The sequence below is a fragment of the Sceloporus occidentalis genome, unplaced genomic scaffold (assembly GCF_023333645.1).
Source record: "Sceloporus occidentalis isolate IW3139 unplaced genomic scaffold, rSceOcc1.0.p SCAF_7, whole genome shotgun sequence".
In the NCBI taxonomy this organism is placed as follows: domain Eukaryota; kingdom Metazoa; phylum Chordata; class Lepidosauria; order Squamata; family Phrynosomatidae; genus Sceloporus; species Sceloporus occidentalis.
In genome coordinates, this window is record NW_028316987.1 from 7,476,277 (window position 1) to 7,495,996 (window position 19,720).

General features: G+C 43.3%; 1 protein-coding gene across 2 annotated transcripts in view; it reads left to right on the top strand.

Annotated features, from left to right (window-relative positions):
• The window catches only part of MLLT6 (MLLT6, PHD finger containing), a 113,791-nt gene that overhangs the window by 65,240 nt on the left and 28,831 nt on the right, over positions 1 to 19,720 (top strand). For both annotated transcript variants that reach the window (XM_089531796.1, XM_089531797.1), the window contains exons 9-10: positions 17,660 to 17,837; positions 18,346 to 18,972. In XM_089531796.1, the coding sequence (XP_089387922.1) occupies positions 17,660 to 17,837; positions 18,346 to 18,972 (805 nt within the window). The remainder of the gene's footprint in view (positions 1 to 17,659; positions 17,838 to 18,345; positions 18,973 to 19,720) is intronic.

Here is a 19,720-nt window from a genome sequence, read left to right on the forward strand (position 1 = left end):
TTTCTGGTTTATTGTAGGCCTAAGACAGGCTGTTTTTCTAATAGAAAGTGATCTGGAAGCCACCTTCCTGTCTATTTCCTGTTGGGGGGGAAAAAAGCCTTTCTTGGGCCTGAAGTGGCCCAGAGGCTCCCCAAAACATGGCAAAAGTGCCCCTACACCTGTGTGGTATTCAGGAGCCCTGGGACAATTTTGTTTAAGCCCTGGGTTTCCTGGTAATCTTGCTATGGATGCCATACAGCCAGGCCCACTGACTGTATGTTTCCTCATCTAGTTTGCTAGATCTCAGGGCCTTGCCCTGACTCTCCAGTTCATGTGGATTATTTCCAGGTGGGAGACAAAGGTTCAACTTCTCCAGTTTGGTGGGCTCAGCTTAAACAATAGAAAAAGGGCCGTGTACAAATATCCACCTCAGCTAGTAGAACAGCTGCTTGCTATGATGTGCAAGGCTTAATTCATTTGTTGCTGCAATTTACAAAGACTATCGAGGCAGCTATGAATTTACTTAGTTACGTTCGTCGTTTTTTCCCAATCATTGTGGCCCAGCGTTCACACACACACACACACACACACACACACACACACACACCACTCTGCTCTACAGCCACCGTCTGGCTAGAAACAAATATGTTAGATTGAATGTTGCTTATCCCATCTCTCTGAGTGAGTGACAAGGAATAATGCTCTCATTTCACCTTGATCTAGGAACATCCCCTTTAAGATTTCTGTCTTAATTTCCAAACAATAAAGAGTGTGTGTGTGTGTGCACATTCACATGTATGTATATGTGCGTACATGTTCATGCATGTGTAGTTAGTACATAATAGTTAATGACATCACCAGAGATTGTTCCTAGGTCTTGGGTTTGGATCTGGAAACCTGAGGGTTAAGGTTAGGATACATTTCTGAACTGGCAATCCTATTTCCTCTCCCTTCCATAGAACGAAGAGATGGTGTGGTGTGCACAACAAAAGGAAGCAGTTCCTTCGAAAGTGACTAGAAGGTAAAAATAATAGCGATAGAATAGAAGGTCATAGGTTCCTGAAGGCAAGATGAAACCAGAAGAGTAGAGACAGAGGCTGCATCTGCACTGCAGAAATAATCTAGGTTGTCACCGTTTTAACTGCCATGGCTCCATCCTCTGGTTTGTTGTGGCACCAGAGCTCTCTGATAGAGAAGGATAAATTTTTCATAAAACTACAGGTCCCAGAATTTCATAGCATTGAGTCATGGCAGTTAAAACAGTGTCAAACTAGATTATTTCTGCAGTGCAGATGTAGCCAGAGAGAAAGAGACATAGAAGAACAGATGGAAACACTTATGGACCAGACATTGAAATTGAAATAGAAGCTATTAAAGAAAGGACAACAGGAGGTACTGTACAGCAGACATGAAGGTTGTTCTACTGGCCATTGTGACCAGTAGCCAAGCAAAATGCTTACATTCTATCAAGTTATTTCGCTTTTTGAAACTGCAGCATCTCTTGGATGCAGTGTCAATTATTTCCACAAGTGATATAACCCCAAAACCAGAGCTTGGAAATAGAAAGTGGTAAGTAATTAGTTAGAAGTTGCAAGCAACTAATTATACAATAAGGGTATAACAAAGTTCCATATGAAAAGTAGCATTCCATTTTGGAACAAAATTTCTTTATTTGCATAGCAAGTAACATTTTCTATCCCTTTTAAAAGTTACCATTAAAGGTCACAGTTAGAGCCACCTGGTTAGGAATGTTTCACCAAATTTCGGGTTTTTTAAAAAAAAAAAAGACAATGGGAATGTACTGGAAACAACAAGGAATGTAAAAAGGTATCACTTAAAACACTGCTATTCAATGTAGTGGTCTGTGGACCAGTTCCAGTCCCTGAGCCATCTGCTGCTGGTCTCTGGAGAGCATCCCAGAGAGAAGGAAACAATTGTAGTCAATGGGAACAAATATGGGGCCAGGCCAGAGAAAAAAATTGCTCTGCATCAGTTAGCTTAAAAAACACTGTTTAAAATCATAGAATCAGAGAGATGGAAGAGACCCCAAGGGCCATCCAGTCCAACCCCCTGCTATGCAGGAACTCTCAATCAAAGCATCCCCAACAGATGGCCATCCAGCCTCTGCTTAAAGACCTCTAAGGAAGGAGACTCCACTACACTCCGAGGGAGTTTGTTCCACTGTCGAACAGCCCTTACTGTCAGGATGTTCCTCCTAATGTTGAGGTGGAATCTCTTTTCCTTTAGCTTGCATCCATTGCTCCGGGTCCTAGTCTCTGAAGCAGGAAAAATCAAGCTTGCTTCCTCCTCAATATGACATCCCTTAAAATATTTAAACAGGGCTATCATATCACCTCTTAACCTTCTCTTCTCCAGGCTAAACATCCCCAGCTTCCTAAGTCGTTTCTCATAGGGCATGGTTTCCAGACCCTTCACCATTTTAGTTGCCCTCCTTTGGACACACTCCAGTTTCTCAACATCCTTTTTGAATCATGGTGCCAAGAAGTGGACACAATATTCCAGGTGGGGTCTGACCAAAGCAGAATAGAGTGACACTATTACTTCCCTTGATCTAGATATTATACTTCTATTGATGCAGCCTAAAATCGCACTATTATCAAGTAATGCCAAAAAATTATTTTCTGAGTAATGAGAATGAATCACTTTCAAAAAGGGTTTTTCTTTCAGTCACTGGAAATGATCTTGAGTTTAGACAGTGGCTGAGTAATTTCACCATAATCCATTTTCCCCATCCCCCCATCTCTCCCACCTGTCACTACTGATTTTATAAGCATATATTGCATCATCTGTTTTTAGACACTGTGGAATGGGGCCAGGAAATTATGCAGGGTACCTCCTGCTTTGTCACCAATATGGCTCCAAGGATCCTGGAAGGGGTTAAAATTGGCCATTAAGAAAATTACACAGCAGCGTAAGACAACCTGTTAAGGGGCCCAGAGTTGGACCTGCAAACAGCAGGGTATCTGTCCATGTCAGGACAAAGGTGAGGCCACAAAGAAGTGTGAGAGGCCCAGGGACTGAACAGCAGGCAGGAGGTGGGGATGTTGAGACGGGTCAGGATTACATGGAATTAGTGCAATTTCTCCTTGGGGCCTATCAGGGGTGTCAAAATGTGCCTAGTAGGCATTTTTATTATATCTATAAAAACCCACACAGTACATGTGACAATGGATCTTCTTCAATCAAAAAACTGAATGAAAATAACTAATGTTTAGCAAAGTGTGTATGTGTGTGCATACACATGAATATTTGCTTGGTGCTATGCATATGTGCACTGACACACAAACAAGGTCATTGTATTTACAGTGTATTGACACGCTATAATTTGGAACAGAAATCCACAGTGATACTGTATCTAAGATGCTAACTAGTCCAAGAGTCACTGCAAAAATAATCCAATTTGAGACCGCTTTAACTGCCATGCTCAGTGCTATGGAATCTTGGAGTTTATAGTTTGTTGTGGCACCAGAGGTCTCTGACAGAGAAGTCTAAATGTCTCATAGCACTACAGTTCCCAGAATTACCTAGCATTGAGCCAGGGCAGTTAAAGTAGTCTCAAATTGGATTATTTCTGCAGTGTGTTTTGGACCAGCTGTCTACCAGGAAGGGACCTGTTTTACCATTGGCAACCTGTTGGATTCAGCATATTATCTCTGGAGCTTATTTGCTTATACATCACTGGCTGTACCCCCTTTCCATAACCATAACATTCAGAAGATTGTCTTACATGGTGGTACCTATCTACCTACTATTTTAGGTGTTTATCTTTTAGGTGGCTCCACAGGCTAACAGATGCTAACCATGCTAACAGATTCTCCCAGACTCCCTGCAAATGGCCATGATGGTTGGGGGAATTCTGTGAAGTATTGTCCAAAAAAATAACTGTTACAAACTCATCCCCCCATTTGCTAAATGGGCACTGCCCTGCCCTTCTGATCTCTCAGGAACTACTTCCTACTAGCTGGGCCACACATCCTTCTCGAGCTCCTTGTTCTCCATTTTTTCCCAATCCATGCAAGGAATTATGGTTTCTCCCAGTTCTACTCAAAGTGGAGGTCCCTAAGGCCCTGCCAGCCCTTGAGCCATAGGCTGCTGGTCCTTGGTGAATTTCTATGGGAGGAAAGTGCAATTGTAGTCAGTGGGCAAAACTATGGTACTGAAAAAAATACTAGTACTATATAATAATGTGAAAAATATGGTATTTTGGACTGTCTGTTTAGGCATAATTGGGGGGGGGGGATAATTGGCGGTCCTTCACTTCAGTTAGCCTGACAAGTACTGGATTATCCTGTTTCTCAGGGCCCAAACAGACAGGCCAAAATAAAGCTGCTTCAGGTCACTTTGGAGGTATGCTGTTTAAATGATACACGCGTCTTAAGAGGCCAGAAGCTGTGCCAAAGCTGCGCTCCAGTCCTTAGGACTGGAGCATGACTGTGGCATGGCTTCCAACCTCTTAGGACGCATGCATCATTTAAACAGCATACCTCCAAAGTGACCTGAAGCAGCTTTATTTTGGCCTGTCTGTTCAGGCCCTCTGGGATGGGAGTGTTTGAGGGAAGGCATAAAGGAAAGACTGTAGCAACCTCTTTGCCATTGTGTAAAGGTCATTTTTTTCTCTTCATTCCTCCTCCCCCTCTTTCCCAGTTTTCCCCTGGCTTATAGTAGTGCAATTAGACTCTCTCTTTCATCACCCATGGAGTCTGCAGAGTTCAGGGAACTGTCTGGAGCTGACATGCTAAGAAGATTATTCTCGAGGTCTCAGTGAAACTTAAAACCTTATTGCCAAGCTTGGCTGGTAGACAATTAACCCACTGTTTCCTTTCTATTATAAAGAAGAACAAGAACCATCACAATTTAGTCATGTGTGGCCAAGAGGAGAAAGTGAAAGCCTGCCCTTAGGTAAGATAAGGCTAAGTGCAGTCCATTTTGGTGCATTAGTTAAAGACTGACCAATAATAATTATTAGTGTTGGATTTGGGTGGCATCCACCACTGAGACATGACACTTAATGGGTGACTTTGGAGTCCGTTGCACTCTCCCAAACTGACCTACTTCACAGAGTTACTGTGGTGCGTTACAGACCTCCCTCAAGCGGGCAGTCTGCCGCCACCGCCATTCGCTGTGGAGGGAAGCCCCAGCGGCCAGACCGTGAGGTTTCCCGGCGCAGCGAAAAAGGAGCGCCGAAATGGCGCTCCTTTTCAAAACATGGAAGTGGTGCCGCGAGGGGTGAAGCGCGCCCTCGCAGCATCACTTCCGCCGTGACACGTCTGGACGCTATGCATCCAAGACGTCAAAATGGCGGCACCCATGTGGATGGGCGCCGCCATTTACGACACGCTCCGCGCGTGTTGGGGCCAGGGCCGGTTAGGAAGGGGCAACTCTTCCTAACCCTACCATGCCCCTTCCTAACCCTAGCACGCACGGTGCGTGTCGTAAGTGGCGGTTTGTAAACCGCCTGTGAAGGTAAAGGAGAGAAGAGAAGGAACATCTGCCCTCTCATCCACACACTTCCTAAAAGCTATGCCCACCAAGTGCCTGGGCTTACTGAAGGAAATGCAGGATATAAAATGAAGTCCCCCACATGTCAGCTAGGACATGATACAATCTGTCAGGTTCTCCATTGAAATAAGCTGGTGGTTCAGCTTACCAAGGCTTTTGTAGCAGAACTTTTCTATGGTTTCTTTTCTAGGTTAGACGTAGGATGGGCAGGCATCTTTTAGGTCTTTCGCCATAGGCAGCAAAATAGTGCTATTGCCTGGTCTAGGGGAATTAAGTAGTTTTCTGTGAAAAGAGCTCACTCCTTGCTTATGCTTATCTTTGACTGAAAGCTAAGTGTGCAATATCCCACTATTTTGTTGTCAGGGTGTGTGGGGGCTGGGGAGAGAATGCTGTGCTTCAGCAAATGTGGATGGCCACATCCTGGCAAAAACAAGGACTTAACGGCTTGCCAATAAATATGTGGCAGTCTGTGATCTTAAAGACATGTTTGTGTATTAGGAAGTACAGTACAGCATTCTTTCTTATAGCAACGGCTGAGCAAAAATGAACTGTCTCATCAGCCTCTAGAAAGCAACTGAAGAAGGGTTCTCCTTTGTCTTCTCAGGAAAGTCTGCATTCATCAGACTGGAACCTGCACCTATCCAGCTTTCCAAGGGCTACAGGCACAAGCCTTTCTTGTCAGTACTGTAAAAAAGGCAAGAGCAATTGTGTCATCCTTGGCTCACAACCCAGTGCCAGTTCTTGCCAGTCACATCTGATTGATTGGTTGGTTGGGAAAGAAAGAGTTGGTGGCACAGTTGCCAAGGCTCCTGAGTTGGTATTCTATGCCAATATGCACAGAATGTGTAGAGGATTTCACAGTCTGCTAAACAAAAATTAGTTCGAGCTTCAGTTTTGAAACAAGCTGAACTAGTTAAAAAAACAGAGAAGGAGAGAGAGAAAGGCCATAGCTTACTCCTAGAAAAAGTACAGAACAGAGTAACCAAAAATGATGGGGTGGGGACAGGGATTGGGGCATCTTCCCTATGTGGAAGGCTGAGATGTTTGACTTGTTTTAATCTGAAAAGGAACAAAAACTAAGAAAAGGAATTTAAAAAAAGGTTGTGAATGGTATAGAAAAGATGAATACAGAGAAAAATTTTATTCACCTCTCAAAACAGTAGAATTCAGGATCACCCGATGGCATCAATTGGCATTAAATCTGAAATTGTCAAATGGCAATACCATTTCACATAATGCAAAATTAATTTGTGCTACAGATTTGAGTGATGTCTTTAAAATGGGATTTAACAAAGAGTAAGTTAATTATAGCAAAACATGGAATATGAATGTTAGAAGTGTGAATATTATTATTATTAACCTTTATTTATATAGCGCTGTAAATTTACACAGCATGAATATAATGACATTCTGATGCTATTCATAACTGAGCACTGAGAGGATGATGCTGAAGGTCCCAGAGCATCATCATACTTCTTTTCAGTTATGAATGGCTTCAATGTGACATTCATATTCATGCTTTTTAAAATATAATGTAAATTTTGTGACCATTGCAACATGGAGCCTCCATGTTCAGGTGAAGTTTGTTACTAAATATTAGTAGCTGGGGTGGTGTGGTGCAAGAAGCATGGGAGAGGCTATTGCTTTCCTGTTTTGCCTACAAAATTCCCAGAGGCATCAGACCAACTGCTGTTAGAAACAAGATGCTATAACTTGGTTTGATTCAGCTGTGTTTTTGTTATTGCTCACGTACTGCTTCATGACCAAAGTGTTTTATGGTCAGTAACCTCACATCCTCATCCCTTGAGTGCACCCATTTATGAAGAGAGAATGAAGACTAAGAGAGAGTATGATTGCACCAAGGCTACACAGTTTGCCTTTTGCAGATGTGTGGATAAAAACCAAGTTCAGATGCCTGTCCACAGGATCACAGTCCCTTGTATGAATCAATTACTAGAAAGCTGATGCTCTGGAATGATCATAATAACCCTCCTTCCCCTCCTCCATATATGTGGATGTATGTATACATGCAATAATAGTGAACTCATTTCTTCAAAGGCCTCTGCTGATGTAGACTGCAGATGCAATCCTTGCATAAAATAATTAACAGCGAGCACAAAGCAAACCAAAGTTTTGCAGAAATATTGTTGTCTTTTCTTACTTATGGCAACCCTAAGCAAACCTGTCATGATTTTCTGGAGCTGAGAGGGTGTGACTCAACCAAGGTCACCCAGTGGGTTTCCATGACTGAGCAGGGAATCAAACCCTGGTCTCCTGGGTCATAGCCCAATGCTCAAATCACTACACCATGCTGGCTCTCTACAGAAATATGTCTCCAAACGTTTAAAACCTCAAGAGGGGGCATCCAAAGAGTCCAGCAAAGACTGAGCATGGTTAGTGGCCACAAAATAATGTGTGCCTTTTGAGTGGGGGGGGGGGGGAGGGATAACTGGCAGAGAGAGGAAATGGAATTGAGTATCCTGGAATAAGATATGACTTGATGGCAAAAATGTCAATGGGAGCACTTCTCACTGTAACATTTTATTAAAGGTCCCATTAATAGTGGATCCTTCAAGTGCCGGTTCAAACAGCATCATTTATACACAAGAAGAAGGTATCAGCAAGTTTGATGAAACCTCAAGATTTGTGATGTAGAAAAAGATGGGGGGGGGGGGGGCGGGGATTGGTGAATGAATGAATGAATCTCGCTCTTCAAAACAAGCCAGTGAGCACCGACCATGCTGAGCAGCTATGGAAAGGTTTAAAATGGAAAATCAGCAGGTGAGGAAATAAAATGGAACATCCTAGGATAGCACTCTAATAGTAGGATCCCATGTTGCAACTCTTTTCACTTGCTTACATTCTAATTGATAGTTTAGTTTAATCATTGATTTCTAGGTGGCTATAGGCAAGTCGTTCCATCTTAGCCTGAACTACACTCTACAGTTACAGAGTTAACAATGAAACTGGCCTACCATATTGAGTTGCTTTGGAAATTAGGGAGATACTATATGTTTAGTCAAAATACTGGATACATTCTAAGCATTCTTATAACTCAGTTGATAATCGGCTAACTTATGGATTGATGTTGTTGTGTGCCTTCAAGTTGTTTCTGATGATGCAAAGGCAAATCTATCATGTGTTTTCTTGGCAAGATTTGTCTAGACAGGGTTTGTCTTTGCCTTCCTCTGAGGCTGGTATTTATCTGTTAGTACAGGAATGAGCAATGTGGTCTATGAAGTGATTTCATCTGGCATTTGGTGGACTAAGTATAATAAGGCATCCTAAATATATGGACCAAAGTTGGGGCCGGATCTGAGAGAGAAGGAAAGTAGAGAATTGGGGAGGATGTATCTATCTGTGGTGTAGTGGTTAGAATGTTGAACTAAGAATTGGGAGATACAGATACTGTTCCACACTGAACCCATGCAGATTGGGCCAGTCTTTCATAACTGACCTACCTCATAGGATTGTTGTGAGAATAAAATAGGAAGGAGAAAAGCCATGTTATACTTGGGTTGAGGGAAAGCAAAAGACATGTTACTAAAGATGATCGTGGTGGTGGTGATTATGTTTCTCTCATGACGTTTTTACATGCGGTTTCTTGTTCTTGCCCATATATGAGTGTGTGTTTGGGACCACTCCATGGCTCTCTTGAGCACTCAAATAAATTTATGTAGCAGCAATGGATTTACTGTAAAAAGGAGGGTCAGACTGAGTAGTAAAATATATATCTAGCCACATAACACTTTCTAGAGAACAATGTTTCATAGAGGGGGGAAACCACAAACACAGTTATCTATCCCTGCATTATTTCATTCCTCGGTGAACCAGTATGAATCTATAAATGCTAGTGAAAGTAGGTACTGTAGTTTGTTTGCAATTTCCTAACAGGACTAAGAGTCTATGTATTCACAGGAAGAAGTACTTCCCTTTAAGGAAGAACATAGGGAAAAAGGAGAACCAAAGTCCAGTGCTCTCATATAAAGATTTATTCTTACTATGAGTAGATAGCTACCCATAATAATATAAAATTTTCACTTGACAGTATCGAACCTTGGTTCTCCTTTTTTTCTGCAAATATCATGTGCTGTTATCCCCTTCTGTGGCTTCATTAATGAAATCAAAACGCCATCTTATAGCTGGAGCATCCAGTATTATAGTGTAACCAGAGCTTGTGTAGTCAAAGCACCAAGATCTTTTGAGTTATCTTCCACCACACACTTGCAAGCTTCCCTGTTCCCCCTGAGCTTATCTGTAATCCTCATAGAAACTGGAACTTGCAAAAGAAGTGTAGATTATTATATTTTTAACAATAATTATTGTTGCACAGTATCCTAATTGCAATACAGAGTATTCTAGGAGCTACAAAACTCATTAGTTTACGAAAGAGCTACTCTCGTCAAGAGAGAAACTTTCATGGAACAGATTTGTTGTTTATATCCGTGCAGCACCTTGCATTTTTGGACTCTGCTTCAAAATGTTGCTGTCAAGGGGATGAGGACCTGCAAGTTGACGTGTATTAATATATCTGGGGTGGGGTTCCCAATATTTATCTGTCCTCTCAGATCAAGGCCCTGATCCCTCACTGCAGTAGAATGAGGGGACTGAATGAATTGTATTACTTCAGAATGCAGGTAAGAAAATATTGCTCTTGAATGTCCCTGCTGTGTAAAAATAAAACAACATTTCTCTATCTACAGGGTGCTTTTAGTTCAGATTAACATTCAAAAGGGGGAATTTCCTCACTAGCAGTCTGAAATGGTTCTGTCTGTGGTACCTATTCTACAGCATGTGCAGTCTAGACCAATACCTGAATCCTTTCACTCATTGTTCAATGCTTCCTGCCCCCACCCCATGAATGGCAAGGTTTCTGATTACTTGTTGACAGGCATTCAATACAGTACCACAGATGGAGACCTTCCAACATCTGGCTCTCCAAATCCATCAGTTTCCCCCACCCCTTCTGATTTGCCTCCCTTGGTTAATGTTCCTTCCTGAGACTTCATAATCCAGGTCAGGAGGCTGTGTTGGAGGAAGAAGTATTTTAATTGGATGCTCTCCTGCCATAGGCGGAGTTCCCACTGGGTTTCTTAGTGTCACCAGAGATTCCAGCTGACCTAAATCCTTTCGGATATAAAACGAGTCTGAGAAAGAGATTTGAGGAAGGCTTAATTTCCAAAAGGAGAGGGGGCTTGAAGCTCAAACCAGCCTGTCAGTCCTCCTCTCCTGACGTAACTTGAAAGATCTGCACCCATTCTCAATAACATTTGTGAATTTGACATGCTTACCCATTTGTGATGTGAGGGATAATTTACCCATTCTCCAAAGTGCTCTATACATGATTGTTTAACTCTCCTCGGAACACAAACGGACTACTTTCCCCAGCTCAAGTTAAGCCCTGGAGTCCCCCCCCCCAACTATCCATTTTCACATATAAGATCGCAAGAATTGGTTGGCTAAATTGGACCCAAAGCTCCTTTAGTCTAACATTTTGTTCCCAGCAGTAGCCGGACAGGTGCACCCAGAAAGGTAGATCCAGTAAGGCTGGGGTTTGAAGCCCAAAAGACCTTGCTAATTCTGATGGATAGCTTCTGGCCCTCAGATATTCAGTGAAAGAGGCTGGGAGAGTGTAACTCTATTGTGTCTGTGTCTGGGGGGGGGGGGGGTATGCTTCACAGTCTAGAGGGCAATGGCATTTTTACATCCCTCTGGCACTTTAGAGAGCAACCATATCCCAACATGGCTACCATTTTGGCTTTCAGAAGTAATATTACACTGCTTGTTGTTGTTGTTGTTGTTGGGTGGTGAGCCTTTGAACGTGCACTTTAACCCCAAAATAGATTATCCTAAGTGTTCTATTTGGTCCTCCCCTCCAAATATACTTTGGGGCTGAAAAACCATGTGGTTTTGGGACAGAAAATCTAGGACATGTTGGGGGCTTTTGGAGGCCCAGTCTGGATCCAAAAGATCACCCAAAGGGATATGCATGGCCTGTGAGATGCGTGATTTCTATCCCTCCCTCCTGTTTTTATTTCACTTCACTGTGTTTTTGATAATCACTTGATAAGTTGCTTGAAATCTCCGCCAGTAGGGGTTGAGGCCCATGATGATATGGTGATATTGCTTATACAGTATATGTGGGGTTAGTTTCAGATGGTAATATAGGGAAATTCTGCTAGACCCTCTGGCAAGTAAGCTAAGGTGTCCCATAGGGTGCCATCTTGTTTGCCCACCCTCTGCTCTTTAACACTCATGTGAAGTTGCTGGGTAAGATCATCAGGAAAATTGAAGTGCAGTGTTGCCAGTCACTGATGATACCCAGTTCTGTTTATGTGTGTCATCTCTATTGGATGAGACTGATGAAGAGTCACTGAACCACTTCCTGGACTCAGTAATGGGACAGATGAAGGGCAATAAACTGATGTTGAATCCTGACAGTGTGGAAGCTTTGTGGGTGGGTGATTCCTGGGCCCAAGAAGTTGGAATTCACTCTGTTCTGGATGGAATCACACTTCCCCTGAAGGGCTAGGCATGGAACTTGGAGGTTGCTCCTTTATCCAACTATGTTCCTAGAGCTTCAATGGCTCAGAGCCCTTTTTATCAGTGCTCACTGATTTACCAGCTGTAGCCTTTGGAGTAAGACAAAATAGCACCTGCCCCTTCTTCCATTTTATGCACAGAGGCCAACTGGAGTGGGAGCTAAATTTTATTTTAATGCAAGCAATGGGATACCGTTCTCCACATGTGAAAGAATCAGTCTGGTTTAGATGATGCAGGACATGTTTTGTGGCACAGTAGAGATGAATGTCTTGGGGACTCCGAGGAGCATGGCTTGTGGGAGAGGGAAAAGTCACCATTGCTCTCCCTCAGAATCTGCTGCCTGAGGCACTTACATCACTCTCTCAATTGTCCCAATTGTTCTTCATTTTGCCAGCCTGTTTTAAGGTGTAGAGGTTATTTTATTGTCGCTCTGGGTTGTTGGAAGCTTTTACTGATCTATGGCAGATCACCAATGAACTGCCATTATGATCCTAGTACATCTGCCTTCTGCCCACACTTGATATGTGGCATGGGGGGATGTTGTTTGCAATCTTAGGAGAATAAATGGGCAGCATTCAGAGTTACTGGCAACTTCAAAGAGCAGCAGGTAACTCTTGTTTTTGCATGATAGTTTGCATCAGTGTCCCTGGGAGCTGTAGAAATGAATTGGCTCCACTTACTGCACAGCTGTAGACTTCACTGGCAGGTCCTTTCCCTCTGTGACATTCCCTTCCAGCACTAGCATCTTATCTTACTTCCCTTCCACCACAGCTGCAACCAATCTCAAGGAGGGTGGTTGTAGCTTCTGCTGGAAACGGGGGAAATGAAGCTGTAGAGCCTCAAGCCCAGCAACAAGACTGAAAGCCATCTTTGCTTGCCTTTGTCCTTTAGCCACCGCCTTCAGATAAAGTTGCCTCCTGCTTTAATATGAAGGAGGCTGGCAGCAGTTCTTGAGTGCACACCAAGAGAATCAGATCCTGCTGTTCTGCATGTTACCTGCACAGCCTGCTCACTTAAACTCTGGAATATATAATCCTGTTGTTGTCGTTGTGTGCTTCTAAGTTATTTTTTTACTTATGTCAACCCTAAGGTGAAGCTATCATAGGGTTTTCTTGGCAAGTTTCTTCATAGAAAGTTTGTCATTGCCATCTTCTCATGCTGAGAAAATGTGATTTGCCCAAAGTCACCCAGTGGGTTTTTATGATTGAGTGAGGAATCAAACTCTGATCTCCAGAGTTGTCCAATGCTGAAACCACTACACCATACTGGATTAAAGTCCAACTGAGGATGGTTTGTGGTGATGGTGATGACCTGAAGGTGGATCTTGTTTCCTTAAGTACATCTCTTTACCTGTCAAACCACTGTTGTTCTGTTGGGATGGAAAGAACAAGTCCCCAGTCTGATCAAAAAACATTTACGTGTGGACAGTAAAGAATAATATGGATGGAACGAGACTGGGACTTAATTTTAACTGAGCTGGCAAACATCTTGTGTTACTATATCACTTCATAGAAATGTGGGTATGGCTTGCACAGTTGGGATTGTTTCTCCATACAAGAACTCTCCCCATATAGAAAGCATGTATTTCAGGGAAAGCTAACCCTTCTCTTTGACTGTCTTTCTTTGGAGGCTTTGTCTGCATGGGCCAAATAAACTGTCTTGACCCATCCTTTCACCAGGGAGTCTGGACAACGCAGAGCCGAATGCATGAGTCAAGCGAAAAGTTCAGATGACATCTGGCCTGTTCAGTGCCAAATATGGGGTATACCCCTCTTGAATGGAGTAAAAAACCCACAAAATCTCCCTGTTTCCTTTGAGTCTTCATGGGAGATCCAGATCCCCCGTTGCAACAATACGTGAATATTTAAAACATGTCCTGCTGTGCCACCCACCACTGCCATTGCGTATCTCTCATTCTGAGGTTGGAATGAGGCACCCAGCCTCGATCACATGGTTAATTCTGACCTCAGAGCGAAGTTACCGGTGGTGGTGGGTGGCACAGCAGGATGGCCTGAGGTAACAGGGGATCATTGGTCAGGGCAGCTTTGGGGCCAGGATACTCCAGGCTACCTCCTGTGGCCAGCACAGGCAGGAATGGAGATCTTCAAACATAGATTGGATAAGCATCTTTCAGGAGTGTTTCAGTTGTGTATGGCAGCGGTCTGAACTAGATAGCTCTTGTGGCTTCTTCCAACTATGTGACTCTAAGGTTCTTTGATGTGCTACTTTTCTGCATGGAGATATTGTCTATCTAATGTATGCATTTACAGGGATGAACATTTAGTCATCTTACACATGTGCTTACAACACCCTGAAGTTCCTGAAGTGATACAGCCTGCACAAAGCTTGAAAACATTTATTTTGGCTAGGAGTTGTCAGAAGCTGTAGTCTTAAAAAGGAAAGTAATGTTCCCAATATCTTAACCTGCAGATTGAACCACTTTAGTGAGAAGTAGGCCTTGACAATATCCATTGTTTGAGCTGCTTAGGGAACAGAAATCTGGAAGGCACAGGTTTCCTAAACTTGAAGAGTGGTTGGGTTGTTCCCCCCCCACACACACACACACACACAAGGATAGACTGTTACGGAACTAATCTCTAAGCAAGCTACTGCTCTTCTCCCTGCCACATCTTGCTTTTGTTAGTTGTTCCACTGCATCCCTTTTGTCTTATTCTGTATGGGGAGGACTCTCATGGGGACTTTATTGTTTATTGTTCTCCCCCCCTACTCCCACTATCAGTAGTCCTTGTCTAATCCATGGCACGGCTGCCAGTGGTTTTTCCTGCTCCCTCCCACCTCCAACTGCATCCTGCTTCCTCGCATCTTTCCATATCAGTTATTCCTTGTAGCAGCTCCTCTCAGCATCTAGAAGACAGGAGGTACTCCACTGCTTCACAGGGAAAAGCTTGCCAGAACTGGAACTTGCTAGGTGGAGACTGTGATTAAGGTACCATTTTGCCAGATATGTGGTGTCTGTGTCTTTCTGTCTCATCTCTCACAGATTGTTTGTTTGCTCTCTGAATACTGCTGATCTGGTGACTGGGGAGATAGGAAAACAGTGTCTGAAGACACAAGGAAGAAGACAAAACAGCTCCATCCAGTTTTGGAGGAAGTGTTTCTAAAGGCTGAAATCCCAAAAGATCAGGAAACTGGCAGTGACCAGAGGTTTTATGCTGCCGTTAAAATCATTCCCGTTGCTATCAGTTCCCCAGCTGTTTGGCCATAAGCCTACTGGTCAAGTGTCAAGGGCTGACAGCTGGACCAGGCTAATGCCATTCCTTCTTATGCATCAATGCTTAAGACCAGGACAGTTTCAGCAATTGCACAGTAGGTGTGTTACCCAGTGCGAGTCAGAGCAAAAGAATGAAGCAACCCAAGAACAGAGCTTGGAAAAGCTAGGGGGTGATTTTGTACTTGAAAGTTCTGGAAGTTGCAATCCTTAAAGCCAACTTTTCCAGGTTCTCTATAGAGGAATGGAGAAATTGGTTCTGCCAGGCCTGCGCAAGAAAGTCGTGACTTGGAGGTAGGAGAGGTGACTGACAGAAAAAGTGTGTAGAGAGCTCCTGCTTCTGGCCAATTAGAATACAAGGCCAGGAGCCAAACCAGGAAGAGAAGTACGTTGTGCCAACAGAAAACATGGGGAAACAAATCAGGTTTTCCCATGGGAGGTGAACAGCTGAAAGGTCTGTCTCTAGAGATTACTAGAATTCGGTTCCCAAAAAAGGGGCAGGGAGGAGACGCGCCCTAAGAGTGTTGCCCAGTTTGTTTTATTACATTGGCTGCATTTGTTTGAACTTAAATTGAAATGCCTGAACTTCTCCCCCAGTAATCCAGGCAAACATCTGGGTCCCTCTACTTAACTGCTGTCTATTTGAAATTTTAATGAATTTTCCAGATTCATTTTCTGCATCAAGGTTTTTGCCTGCCACTTAATAACTTGATTATTTACTTCTTCACCTTTTGGCCTGACAGATTAAAATTATGGCCTTTGATGTGGATTCTGGCCTATTTTGTCACTCCCCCCACCCCTAGCTCACCTATGACTCCGTGTCATAAGCGGGTTCCAGAATATATTAGCAAGGAGAAGAGTTGGCAAGAGGAAGGAAATTCTCTGGTCTTCTCTTTTAGAGGTGTGGTAAGTGAGGTCAGCTTGCTGGCTGAACCTGCTTGGGCTATGGATCATTTTTATTTATTTATGTTTTGCCTTTCTCATGAGGGTTTCACATAGTTGGCTGCTCTTATATGGCTCCTTCCCTTTTCTGCCTCCCTGTCACTTAGAAGATGCCAAAACTCAGAAGGATAGTCACATTCCCCCTCTCCCATGTCCATAAATCAGAAAGGCTTAACATTTAAAATCCCAGGAGTTGTATACTCAGATATAGCACAGGCCTCCCACTTTGGCTTTTTACCCTCCTCTCTTCCATGTACCACTGGCACATCTGGAATGGATTGGTAGGTTCCCAGCTGTTACACAGTTTTGGCATAGATATAAAAAAGGAAATAGAGAAGATTTTTATCCGGGTATCAATACTTTAGCACCGATCTTATATAGATTAGCAAGTTTCTCAAGAAGGAGGCTTATCCTCTGCAAGTCTATCTCATCTAGATAAATTGTAATAATTTGGGTACTTACTTTTTTTCTCAGCTCCCAAAAAACCCCACCCAGTCTGTCTGGCTGGCTAGGAGATTTGAGGTGCTGTACTCCAAAAACCTCACTTTTTCACTCAATCTCGGGGATTTCTTTAGAGTTGCTGCTTATACAGGGCTGTTTCTTGTTATTACTGCTGGTTTGTTTGATTTGGGGTAATTTGAAGTAATTTGGGCTTTATTATAGTTTATTTTGAGGATATGCATCCTAAAGAGAAGGGTGTTAAAAAGAAAGTGTGTGTGTGTGTGTGTGTGTGTGTGTGAGAGAGAGAGAGAGAGAGAGAGAGAGAGAGAGAGAGAGAGAGTGAATGAATGAATGAATGAATGAATGTTAGTCTGCAGGGGGAGAAAGCAATTAGCGATTAAAGAGCCATCTTCAGATATTTTAAAGAAATGCTGTAGCAAATGTTCTCTGCTCCTCCAGAAGATAACACCCTAACCAGTAAAAGAATGGGGCTTTTGACTAAGTGCACTTGATGGTATAAGTTGTGAAGTGGACTATGTCAGAAGGTGATGGACTCTCCTTTGTAGAGGTTTTTAGCAGCTGGATGGCTACCACATATGAGAGATATGGTAGCAGATTTCATGGGTAGACATGAGGTTGAGCAGAAGTTGTCTTTCTCCCTTTCTCTTTACTGAAATTCTTCCTCCCTAAAGAAGCTTTGTATGGCCCTGGGGTAGGAGCAATCCCACTCTTCTTAGGTGGCACATTTGGTGGCATGTCTCCACTTGTATCATGTACTCTCTATGCATGCATTAAAATGGCAGAAGATGCCCACTTCAGGGACAACAGAGGTGCCTGGGAATGCAGATCATTCCCTCTCAGCAAATGGATCTACAGGGCTGTTGGGGCCTGGTGGTATCATGTTTTTAAAAATGGTTAAATCTACATGTCGTAGGTGTAATTTGTCTAGGATGATTTCAATAAACATTTTTCTATCTTTCTCCTTGTGCCCTTTGTTCATTACAGCAAAGTTCAACCAACCACCACGAGAGCAGTAAAGAAACAACGGAGGTTGTCAGGTCAGAGGTAAAAGGCAAAAAGTCTTTAAGCCATGGCACAAGCCACAAAGCCAAGAAGTCAGGACTTGGGAAAAGCTCAACAGGTTTTGGATCATCCTCTTCCAGTGGGACATTTCCACCTACAGGTGAATAATTGGAAGGAGCTAGGAGAACTTCTGGAGTCAGACCGATAGTGAGCAATTGACCAGATCCACTGCTTTTTAAGTGTCTGAGTCTGTTTTAGAAAAGCTAAATCTCTAACCTTCATGGTTGAACAGAAAAGCTCTGTTTTTTGTGAGGCTACAGTGCATCATATTGTTCCTTACCCTTTTGTGAAACTGTTTTGCATTACCTTGCCTCACTACCCATGGACCCCAAATCATTTGACACAGGAGATAGGCTTCAGAAAATGTGGGCAATTCTAGCTGAACCCCTAGATGCTGGTGTGGATGAGGTGGAGCTCATCAGTGGCTAGAGGTCAGGCTTCTATAGCTTGCATAGCTTAACACTTATCACCCATGATTAGAAATTCTGAATTCAAACTCAAATTCAAGCTGTCCATAAAACATGCAAGCAAGCAAGCAACCATAGATCTATCATACTTCATCTCAATACCTGCTAGAAATTTCAGGATATCCCTTGATTCCCTTCCAGGTACTTCATGCAGCTCCTTGCCCTTCTCGCAGGACTTTGTAAACTTTCCGAAGCTCGAGCAGCAGCAGCCACCATCAGAGGACGAGAAATACCGCAAACCTGTGTCTTCCTCCTCCTCATCTGCGCATTGCTCTCCATTGTATGAAGGGCAGAAGAGTGACGTCTTTGAGCAGAAGGTGATCTTCTCGGGCTTTGGCTCCATCATGCGCTTCTCCACCTCAGCAGTCAGCCAGCAGAGAGGCCGTGACACTTCACCTGTGGACTTCAAGACCTCCAACTCTCTTGGAGGCCCAGCCGGAGGGAGTAGTGGCAGCGGCGGCACGAGTGGGAGTGTTGTTGGCACCAGCAGCCACAAGAGAATGCCATCCCTCAATGTGGAAGAGGGGGAAGTCCTGAAAGAAAAAAAGCACAAAGCCAACAAGAAGAGCAAGCATGGCCCAGGGAGGCCAAAGGGCAGCAAAAACAAGGAAGTCCTGGGAGCCCAGCTGGTTGGGTCCACAGCTACCTCCGCTTCACCTTTCTCTGGGGGGTCCCTGGTCAGCTCCAGCATTGGTGGATCCTCACGAGCTTTCAGCCACGCTGCAACTCTTCCAAGCCTCAGTCTGGAATCCCCACTTCTGGGATCAGGTAAGTAGCACATATCTGTGCCCAGGAGTTTCGTATTCTAAGTGTCCTGGAGCATGATGAAGCATATCCAGTGTCCTCTGAATCTCAGATTGTTGTTTTTTTCAAGTAACAATGGATGCAAGCATAGCATTTTTAGTAGTTAACAGTGAATTCTTCATAAATCTTGGAAACGTTATGTTTGGGGTTCCCAAGTTGGAGTCCAGGTCCTAAATCCAGTTGTTGGTTCCAATTAGAGAAGGGTGATTGAATCAGTTCTTGAATGGTAAATCCACACTCATGTAAATCCCATTGATTCAGTGGGTCTAGCCTAGTTGGGAATTGCAACTGGATATAGGGGTCTGTTTTAGTTGGGACCAGCCATTGGATTTACAAATTGTGCTCTGAATTTAACTATGCAACTCTTGGTGTAACCAACAACAGGGAGACACAAAAATGAAATGGTGTTGTTTTTAAAGTTGCACAAGATCACAAAATACTTATTTTTGTGCAAGATTTCATAAAATGAAAAAAACCACATTATGAAATACATGTATTACAAATAATCACATAAGACAAGCAATATAATACATTCAAGTTTCACCAGGCTAACAGAGGGTAGAATTTGGAGACATAGCCATGTCAGTCTAGATTCTGGACTATCAGTATGCAAAAGCATCTTGTAGCACCTTTGAGAGTAACTGTGCAAAAGAAATTGTAGTATAAGCTTTCATAGACTTGGACTTGGTTCCTCAGATGCTCAGACACTACA